The sequence below is a fragment of the Mirounga angustirostris genome, unplaced genomic scaffold (genome assembly GCF_029215605.1).
Source record: "Mirounga angustirostris isolate CCGP_5_RB_7025 unplaced genomic scaffold, mMirAng1.0.hap1 SCAF_6, whole genome shotgun sequence".
In the NCBI taxonomy this organism is placed as follows: Eukaryota; Metazoa; Chordata; class Mammalia; order Carnivora; family Phocidae; genus Mirounga; species Mirounga angustirostris.
In genome coordinates, this window is record NW_026991714.1 from 29,204,956 (window position 1) to 29,215,731 (window position 10,776).

General features: G+C 41.9%; 1 protein-coding gene across 3 annotated transcripts in view; it reads right to left on the reverse strand.

Moving 5' to 3' along the window:
* CAMSAP2 (calmodulin regulated spectrin associated protein family member 2) overlaps positions 1 to 10,289 on the reverse strand; it is a 109,196-nt gene extending 98,907 nt beyond the window's left edge. Inside the window, exon 1 of one of the 3 annotated variants that reach the window (XM_064594030.1) lies at positions 9,301 to 10,289. In XM_064594030.1, coding sequence (XP_064450100.1) covers positions 9,301 to 9,439 — 139 coding nt within the window. In that variant the 5' untranslated portion in view covers positions 9,440 to 10,289. The remainder of the gene's footprint in view (positions 1 to 9,300) is intronic. The other 2 variants (XM_045877071.3, XM_045877073.3) reach the window with 2 other exon arrangements.
* Between the last annotated feature and the right edge of the window lie 487 nt (positions 10,290 to 10,776).

A 10,776-nucleotide genomic window follows, 5' to 3' on the forward strand; every position in this document is an offset into this window, starting at 1 on the left:
TAGATGAAATGATACAATGTCTGGGATTTGCTTCAAATAATCAGTGTGGCCAGAAAAAATCAGTGTAACTGATAAATCAGGACTGGCTATGAGTTGATGGTCATGGAGGCTGGGTGAAGAGTACATGAAAGTTTACTGTCACTGCACGTATTTGGTATTTTCTAAAATCAAATGACTTTGTTTGTTTAAAGAGAAAGAAAAAAGAAAAGAGTACAGAACTTTCATTCAGTGACTAGGAAAGAGTTCTGAATACCGTGATACGTGGATGTGAGGCCTGGACCTACTACAGCCATTTGCTTGCATGAGAGAAGACAGTGGGAGAATGAAACTCACACATGAAGAAAAGCACAGCTAAGGGAATCACAAAGAAATGCAACTGGATCCTTGATCAAATCAGATCAAAAGCTCATCCTACCTCAGAACCTTTTCAGTTATGTAAGCCAATAAATCCTCTGTTCTATAAGCCAATTTGAGATGGATTTTCTGTTACTACAAGTGAAGATACTTTGACACGATCTCCCATTAACTTTCAACCTACTTTGGTCATGGTTCTGCCTCTACATTCCCCTCAACGTGTTCTCAGCCACGTCATCAATAATTTCATCATTGCTAAATCTGACAGAATTTTATGAGACTTCCTGCTTAATCTGTCTCAGCTCTACCTTATTCTCCTCCACCTCAATGTTCTCTTCCCTATGCCTGAGATTCCACACTCGCCTGACTTGCTTTGCTTTCATCCTCTCTGGCTACTCTCTGTCTGGCTCCTTTGCTGGCTCTCCTGTCTTGGGTCCCCTTCTCTCTCCTCCATACTTTCCCTCAAAGTGACTGGCAGTTACTTTTTTAATAGCCACTTATGTGTCTCATCCCGGAGGTCTTCTAAATTCCACATACGAGTCTTCTTTTTTTTTTAAAGATTTTATTTATTAGAGAGAGAAAGAGAGAGAAAACAAGTAAGGGGAGGGGCAGAGGGAGAGAGAGAAGCAGGCTCCCCACTGAGCGGGGAGTCTGATGTGGGGCTCAATGCCAGGACCCTGGGATCATGACCCAAGCTGAAGGCAGACACTTAACCAACTGAGCCACCCAGGCTTCCCCCATATATGAATTTTCAAGGGCCTAACGCATACACCACCACATTCCTCAAATTCAACGCTGTTCTCTCACACATACACAATCTGGCTCTCTTCCATTGTTCCCTTTCTCGGTAAACAGAAGCAATCTTAATACTCCCCACAATCTCATCTTTGCTTCCACATGTCCAATCAATCACCAAGTCTTATCTTTTATATTCATCCACTTCTTTCCATATCCAGTGCTACCATTCAAATTCAAGGTGTCTTCATCACCCACCTGGACTATAGCTTCCTAATTATCTCCCTCCTTGTAACTCTTGGTCGGTCTCCAATACATTTTCTACTTCCAAGAGATCCTTTTTTCTTTTTTTAATGTGGTAAAATACACATAACATAAAAGTTACCTTTTTAATTTTTTTTTAAGAGTGAGAGAGAGAGGGGGGCGCCTGGGGGGCTCAGTCATTAAGCATCTGCCTTCGGCTCGGGTCGTGATCCCGGGGTCCTGGGATCGAGCCCCGCATCGGGCTCCCTGCTCAGCGGGAAGCCTGCTTCTCCCTCTCCCATTCCCCCTGCTTGTGTTCCCTCTCTCGCTGTGTCTCTCTCTGTCAAATAAATAAAATCTTTAAAAAAAAAAAAAAGAGTGAGAGAGAGAGGGACGCCTGGGTGGCTCAGTCGGTTGAGCTTTTGCCTTCAGCTCAGGTCATGATCCCAGGGTTCTGGGATCGAGTCCCACATGGGGCTCCTTGCTTGGCGGAGAGCCTGCTTCTCCTTCTGCCTGCCACTCCCCCTGCTTGTGCTCTTTCTCTCTCTCTGACAAATGAATAAAATCTTTAAAAAAAAAAAAAAAAAAAGAGTGAGAGAGCATGGAGGTGGGGTGGGGGGCAGAGTAAGAGGGAGAGAGAGACTCTTAGGCTTGATCTCGCGACCCTGAGCTGAAACCAAGAGTCGGACGCTTAACCAGCTGAGCCACCCAGCCCCCTCCTCCTGATTTAATCATTTTTCATGTACTCTAAGAGCGCTTTTAAAAGACAGACTTCCGATAATGTCACCTAGCTTAAAACAAACTGAGTAGCTCTGGGTCCAGATGGGAAGGAGACTTTTCACTAGATCTATCCTTATATACCTTTTGAGTTTTCAATCTGTGCCTGTCTCACCTATTCAAAAAATATTTTTGTGTCAAAAAGTAAATTTTCAAGATCTTATAATCACAATTTCTAGCATCTATGTAAAAAAAAATGGAGGTGGCTAAAAAAAAGACTGTATTTCTGCTCTTTCAAAATCTGTTACATTACAAAGTTCCACAAAACTTACAAATTAGAGAAAAACTAACAAGGTCAGCAACTCCTTTGTTTGAATGTCTTCAAAAAAGAGAAGGGAAAACAAGACGGCTGAAAAAGAGAATCTTGAGAGTAGTAAAAAATGTCAGCAAAAAAATGAAACCATCCACAGTTGACTCTCAAACAACCCAGGGGGTTAGGAGTACCAACTCCACCCCCTCCATGCAGTCAAAAATCTGCATATAACTTCTGACTCCCCAAAAATCTTACTACTAATAGCCTACTGTCAACCAGAAGCCTTACTGATAACATAAACAGTGGATAACACATTTTGCATGTTATATTTATTATATACTACATTCTCACAATAAAACCTAACTTTTCTTCATTTTTTTCAGTATTTCCAGGCTACACCATTCATCTACAAGTTTTTTCAAATTATCACAAACCTCAAAAAAAAGTTCCAATATATTTCTTGAAAAAAAAATACATGTATACATGGATCCATGCAGTTCAAATCCATGTTGTTCAATGGTCAACTGTACTTTGAAACTTCTATTTGCTGAGGACAGATGTCTTTTGAAATAGTTCAAGTTTCATCAAATGTCTTTTATTCCAAGAGCCTAAAGTACTTAGAATCTGCATGCAATTCCTATTTTAGAGACAGAAAATGGTGTGAGGGAGATAACTTTTTAAGATCATACAAATATATTCCCAGGAGCCTATGTCTGTGAAATATGGAGCAGGGAGATGAATGCATATTTCTGTTAACTGAAATTCCATCTCTTTATCTCAAGAAAATAGGATAGAGATACTTCATAAACCTTACTGGGCATAATACAGCAGAGTACAGCTGTAAGGATTACAGAAAGAGCTCAGTGGCCTCTCTATTGCTATATGCCTAGTCTCTGTTTTATTTTGTCTAGTTTGTAGTGAAAAATATTTTTAATAAAAAGAATTCTTTGAAATTATTATAAGAAATATAATCCTATTCTACAATGGGAAACAGAATATCTAAAGGCAGCCTAAGTGTGAGACTGATAAATTCTAACACTTTGCAATTTATTTTTCTTCTAAAAAACTCAGAGCAGTGTACAAATGTTTATTATCATGACTATTCAGCAAGTAGGGGAATGAAGAGTATTTCAGGGAAATGCCCCAGAAAAAAAAAAGGGAGCAAGTAGTAGTAGGAGAACTGGAAAGATACTACTGTATAGGCCTTTAATCTAAAATATGTTGATGAAGAGTCAACGTTTAAGAAGAAAAGGAAAAACTGTGCAAGGCTTAGGATGGAAAGTGCTGAATGTCATAAATGAAAACAACTGTTATCTCAGCTAAAGCACAAAGTTTGTCACTACTAATAAATGTGCAATATTTAAGTATTATTATTTATAATTTTCCTATAGAAAAGGTCCATAAGCTAGTCTACATGGAAAACTGGATTCACTGGGGGTGGGAGGAGACTCTGAAATGACACACCAATGCTAAATATATTTTCTATCCCTGTACTAATTTATCAAATATAAGAAAGATTAAATATACTTTTAAATTTTGCAAAACAAATTTAAGACTTACATTTGAAAGATTTTCATATGTTCTTTTATGCCTTCACTTCCAGTACTATACTATAAAATTGTAATGAACTACAGAAAGCATATAACATAAAGGTTAAAATACAAATTTTAGTATCATAAAGGATTAGACTCCAATTGTGGTTCCACCACTTATAAGCTAGATGATAAAGCCAAGTTATTTAACCTCTCTGTTTCCTCATTAACAAAAAGAGCAAACTACCTAATTTCCTAAATTCTTATCTTCCATTTGAATACTTCTGAAATCAGGATGTCTTACAATTAACTTGGACTTTAATGTATAAAAACCCTTTTTAAATTGCAGGCGTATCTTATAATCTTTATAGCAATGGTTCTCAAGTTGGGGTCATTTTGTCCCCCAGGAGACCTAGGCAAGGTCTATCCATTTTTGGTTGTCACAGCCAGAGTGGAAGTGAGGGTGGAGAATACTACTGTCAACCAGTGAGTAGAGGCCAGGGATGCTACTAAAATCCTACAACGCATAGGATGGCCCTCCAAAGCAAAGAATTAGCCAGCCAATAGTTCCGTGGTTGGGAAACCTTGCTTTAGAGTAGAATGGAAGAAATAAAATGGTATCCACTTTAATAGGATTGTTCTTCGAATTAAAAAAATAACCATATAAAATGTTCAAAATTGTACTTAGCACAAAGTATGTTTTCAATAAATTCGTCATAGCAGTTTCTTTTTTAATCCACTGTGCTTAGAATAATTCATCTACAAAATAAATGCCAAATTCCTTAACTTGGCTCTTCCAACAATTCTGTTCCAATTTACCTTTCAAGCTGGATCTCCCACTTTTCATTACATAAACCTCCTTTAATCCTATTGGTCTATGTTGTTCCACTAACATTACCTTAGTTTCAAAACTCCATGCCTGCACACAAACTATCTCCTCCACCTACAAGGCCTATTCTCCATTCAGCCTGACTCCCTTCAGGGTCATCCAACTACCACCTACACTTCAGGGGTCTTCCTTCACAGTTCACTGAGGCTGAGAGTATCCTCTCTCCGCCTCTGCTACTTCTCCTTCCCTCTTCATGTCACTGTTCCAGTTACATGGCCCTTACATATTTCCTGAACTCTACTATAGTTACACATGTATCACATCTCCCCTACTAGAGCATAAATTCTTAAAAGAATGGCATGGTTTAAAAACCTGTAGGGGTGCCTGGCTAGCTCAGACGGTAGAGCATGCAACTCTTGGTCTTGGGGTTGAGAGTCTGACCCCATGCTGGGCGTAGAGATTACTTTAAAAAAAAAAAAATCTTTTAAAAATAAAAATTAAATTAAAAAACTGCAGCATTTGACACTGTTAATAAGACCACCCCCTTGAAATTTTTCCTTCCAGGGCCTCAGTATTATTACACTTTCTTAATTTCCTTCCTAAGTCTCTGATTGCTTTAATTCTGCTTCCTTTTCCCCAGTACTCCCTCCAAAACACTGTAAGTGTTCACCACCCTAAATTCTGTCACCCTCACATCTACTCCAATTTCAGTTGCATTTTATACACAGAAGACTCTGAAATTATTATTTCTAGCCTCAACTTCCCAATCATACTCCATACCTACATTTTTAGCTATTGACTTAATTGAATTTTTCAGATTAGATATTTGGCCAATACATCATGATCAAAGCTTCCAAAAACAAAGCTGACTTCCCATTACAACGTGCTGCTTTCTCTGTCTCTGCCAATGGCATAGCGATTCATCCTTCCAGTCACTAAATCTCAAAAGCTCAGGTAACCTCTTCCTCCTTAAAACCTCAGGTAACCTCATCCTTTTATATATTACCTTTTTATTTCAACAATTTCCCATGAACCCCAAATTCAGTCATTTAGAAATACTAGGGATTATAACTCTGCAACATTTTTTCTGCCTTTTGCCTCTTTTCCATTAATTTCACTTCTACCCATATAGTACAGTGGTTAAGAAATAGACTGAAGTCAGATTTCACAAGTTCAGAGCCCAGTTCCATAAACTGAGCGGCTTTGGATGAGTTCCTAAACCTCTGAGCTTCATTTTCCTCAGCAGTAAAATCAGAATGATTAATAGTTTCCACCTCTTAAGGCTATCATGAGAACTAAAATGATAGGACATGCAAAGTGCTTAATACATAGCAAGTACTTAATAAATATTAGCAGCTTTATTCTCATTTCCACTCTACAATAAGCTTTCTTGATATCTTGCTTGAACTCCTGCAATAACTTCCCAAACTGGCCTCTCTGCTATTAGTCTTTCTTACCCACAATGCTACCCATTGTCATCACAACCTTCACACTTGCCTAAGTCACAGCCAACATAGGATTCTGACAGCAGAATGTGTCCAGACATACAAAGAAATGTAACAAGGTATATTTATAATAGTAAATGGTATGGAGAGGAGAATGATTAAAAAAAAGAGGAGAATAATAGTTGATAAAGTTGAAATGATACTAACACTAGGAAGTGGGCCTTAAAGTCCATGTTAAGAACTCAGCAGGGAGTCCGCTTGGGATTCTCTCTCCCTTCCTCTCCCTCTGTCCCTTCCCCTGCTGCACATGCTCTCCAACTCTCTCAATACATAAATAAATCTTTTTTTTTTAAGTGATTTTAGTAAATCACAACTTAAAGTTGGGCTAATTTTTTGAATGATTAACTGAATACCATTAGGTAATACCTTTGAAATATGTTATCTATTAACACTTGCTACTTAAGTGTCTGCAGCAAATGAAGAATATTACATCAAAAGAAATGAAACTTTACTTTTTCTCTATTCACTCCATATAAACGTGGAGTGAACAGAACAACTTTTGAAAGGTTGTTGATTAAAGAATAAAATGCACAAACTAACATTCTCAATAATGTATTAAGTTCTGTTACTAAGTTACCCTCTGAAGGTCTTCTAAGTTTGGTTCTCATTGCGTTTTGAGTATGATCTTTATATCCATTCCAACTGTTGCCAAGGCAAATGTAACCAAGTACCAACAATATTCATCTATACCATCTGAGAGTGTGTTAAGATCTGCCCACTCTTTAAAGAAAATAAATAAATAAGACTTCTAACAAGTACTATTGTGCACATTTTTCACACTCTGCAGAGTGGTGTAAAGAGCAAAGACTTCAGAGTCATAAAGACCTGAGCTGGCATGCAGAATCCACCACCTGCCAGATGTTTCATCTTAAACAAATTAAAAGCTCTGAACCTGTTCCCTCATCTGCAAAATGAGAACAGTATCTACCTCGAGGGTTGCTGTAGGAATAAATGAAGCAATGTATGTAAAGCAGTGAGTACTTAGCAGGTTTGCCCTGCCTCCACCAATGCCATACCCCTGGGAGTTAGTCAAGTGAAAACTTATCTCTGCCCTTACTAAAAGTATGATAGTAGGAAAGTTGTTTAACCTCTCTGTGCACTGGGGAAAATGGGGGGAACAAACTACCTACAACACAAAGTTGCTGTGAACCTCTAATGTACAATTTAATGCAAAGCATCTAGCACAGTGTCCAGCACACGACAGATTCCACTGATACTAGATTCCTTTCATTTCCTTTCTTCTTCAAGTGTGTTCAAGATGTGTTCCTCAAGTGGTCCAGAATCTAGCAAACTTGCCTGACACATATCCAGAAAGTAGGCCATTTTCTGGTTAGTAGCCTTTGTGAATCAAGGGCAACATTTTGACATCTTGTATTATAAGCATCCTCTCAGTTTCAGAGGGAAAGAAAATATTTTTGTTGTTCCCTCTTCCTTCCATTTTGTACACACTGTTTTTCCACATAGGTCATTATGTAAATTTCCCTCTCTTTTCTAAATACTTAAATAGCTTTCATTTCTCCTCCAAATGGGTATTAGCTTCAGTATGCTGCTTATGTTAAAACCAAAATACATCTATTACTCTCACTGCTGATATCAGTGGTGCCAGAAAATAAAAATACACTGACAATTTGTGCTTCCTCCTATGTGTTACTCCACACATTTAGTTCCAAATAAATCTTTAAAATGTAAATTATCTCAAAATGAGTTTCAATTATACTTACTCCTAATGCCAGTTTTAAAACCTTAACATCCTTCTACTTCAATATCAAAGTACAAGAATTTAAATAAAACAAAAGTCGTCATAAACATAAAATCACGTTCAAGTTTCCCTCAAACTAATTCCAATAATTTTCCAAACACTGAGATTCATTTGCTAGTTAACTAACATGTGAAGCTCTGAAAACATTCAGTTATGGATGATGTTTAAGAGGAATGAATTAAACCATTAACTCCCATATTCTCAGTCTTCAAAGTAGAAATAAGCCAGTCTCCTCCCACAAAAACAAACAAAAAAACCCAAAAAAACCCTTACATTTAACATCTGGAGAAAAGTCTGCAAATACTAAGAAACTTTTCTACAAATATTTTACACATCTAAAATTTATTAACCAGGGCACAAAATCTTACAAAATGATTCCTGAAGTTACCAGACAAAATTTCCTTACACCAACATCTTCCTATGAAAAGCTCTCTACTTTTTTCAGAGCTCTACAACATGGGCTCCTGAAGCAACAGCTAAGGAATTACAAGAGGAGGCCCTTTTCCTGTTATTTTGCAAAGACTGGGTAACGGAGAGAATGTTTAATTGCTACCGCACTGTACAATCTGTGTCAACAGCACATGCCCTCAAAAAAACTCTATTAAAAAAAAAAAAAAATCCCACAGTAGCCACTGTTTCTCTTAATTTATGAAGCCAAAGTATGTTTGGCAAAAGGAATACGTCTCACTGATAATAGGAAATGAAAATGGCATCCCACAATCAGCAGGCTAAATACTGGTTTTAAATAAATGGTTTAACAGAGCCTGGAATGTGTACGGAAGGATGATATAGGCTTTAAGAATGACAACAAAAATTAACACTGTACTTCGACACAGGCCACCTTACATTCTACGGAGCCTGAACAGCAGCCATCATAACAAATGTCAAAATCAATACAGTACTATCTGCCATCCACCTTCTTCCAATAATAAAGAAACCAACTCAAATTTCTTGGTGGTATAATCACAGTTATGACTGAGGGGGAAATGTATGCAACACAATGAGGAAAATGCCACAAAATAAAACCACCCTATGTAAAAACATGATAAAATAGCTTACTGAAAAAAAAAAAAAAAAAAAACCAAAACACGTTTGTTATCCAATAAAAGAAATCTGGGTAAATCCCACCTGACCAAGGGCACTTGATTTAAGACCAAAGCTGCTTTATTTCTCCTTTCGTTTTTGTCTTCCCAGTCCCCCATCATCTCCCTGAACCTGTGCGAGAAGACATGGAGGGGCATCCGATGATCGGAAACAAAAAACCGGCATGTGTACATCCTAAGGAGGAAGAGGGAAGGGAAGACACCACTTACCTGTTCCAAAGGCTTTGGCCACCAGCCAGGCCAGATTGCAGGCGATTTTGGCCCTGGAGAAATCATAGTGGTCAAAGGGCTTGATGGCTGGAACAATGAACGTCTTTCTCATCTCCCTGGGGTCTGCAGCATCCCCCATCTTTCACGGCGGCTCCTCGGGATGTCCGGGCTCTAACCTTCACATGGTGTGGCCTCGCCGCCGCGGGGGTCGGGATGGGAGGAGGGAAGAGCTCAAACCATCGGGGCCGGGGCGAGGCCCGCCCGGGCGACGACGGGGGAGGAGAAGCTCAGCTGTCCGCGCCGCGAGCCTGCCGCCTCCCGCGGGAGCCGCCGCCGCTCCTCCCGGGCATAGGAATGTGACGGCGCAGCGTCCGTCCGTCCGTCCGTCCGTCCTCCCGCCCGCCCCGCGCCGGCGCCCCGCCGAGCCACCCGCCCCGCGAGCGCGCGTGTGAGCGAGGCCGCCTCCCCTTTGTCTCCGTTTAGTCACACGGGTTTGGGGGGAGGGGGGAGGCTGGAAGGGCCCGGAATTTTAAGGTGGGGGGGAGGCTTTAACAATCACGTTGTGGAAAACGTCCCCGCCATCGCGGTGCCCGCACGCCCCCGCCTCCCGCTTCCCCTCCCTCGGAGCGGGGAGACCCCCTCAGGCCCCGGCGGGTGAAGGGGCGAGCCGGGCGCGCGGGACAGGGGCGCTTCCCGCCCCACAGCGCAGCCCGGTCGGGGGCCGCCGGAGACGGAGCGGAGAAAAACGTCAAAATCACTGCGGCTCCCAGGCCGCCGGCGGCCCGGCCCCTCCTCTGCGCTCCCCTCCCGTCGCCGTCTCCTCCTTCTCCGGCCGCCGCCTCCCGGGCCTTCCTCCCTGCGGACGGCGAAGGCGGCGGCCCGCGAGGGGCCGTAAATCCCACGCTCTCGGTCCTGCCCTTATCAGTTCTGCCCTTGTATTCCCCCCCCCCTTCTGCCGCTCGGCTCGGTCGTTCCCCGTCAGCCGCCGCCGCCGCCGCCGCTGCGGTTTTCCGGCTGCCGCACTAGATGGAGTGAGCAGATGCGGGCACTGAGCATGCGCCCCGGCGCCGCTCCGGCCTGCGCCCCCGCCCCGCTTCCCTCCCGCCGCGGAGATCGCTGCCGCCCGCCCGGCAGGCCCTCTGAGCATGCCCAGCCCCGCTCCCCGCCCGCGCCCGGGCTTCGGTGCGGCTGTTTTTTAATCATCACTTAGGAGTGCTCGCCTGAGTGGACGTCCTCCTCGTCCCTGGCGTTTGGCTGCCGCTGCTTACACTGCTGAAAGAGGAAAGGGAAGGGAGGGAGGGGAGAGAAGGGCCTAGCAATAACGCTCGTATTTCAGCTACACAGTGGTTCAGCGGAGAGAACTGATGTTTGCTAAAGTGCTTGCTATGGGACACACACTTTGCTGCGAGGCTGATGTGCATAAAGCCTATTTAGAACTCGAAGTGGCTCTAAGGGTTAGGTGTTATCGATGGTTGA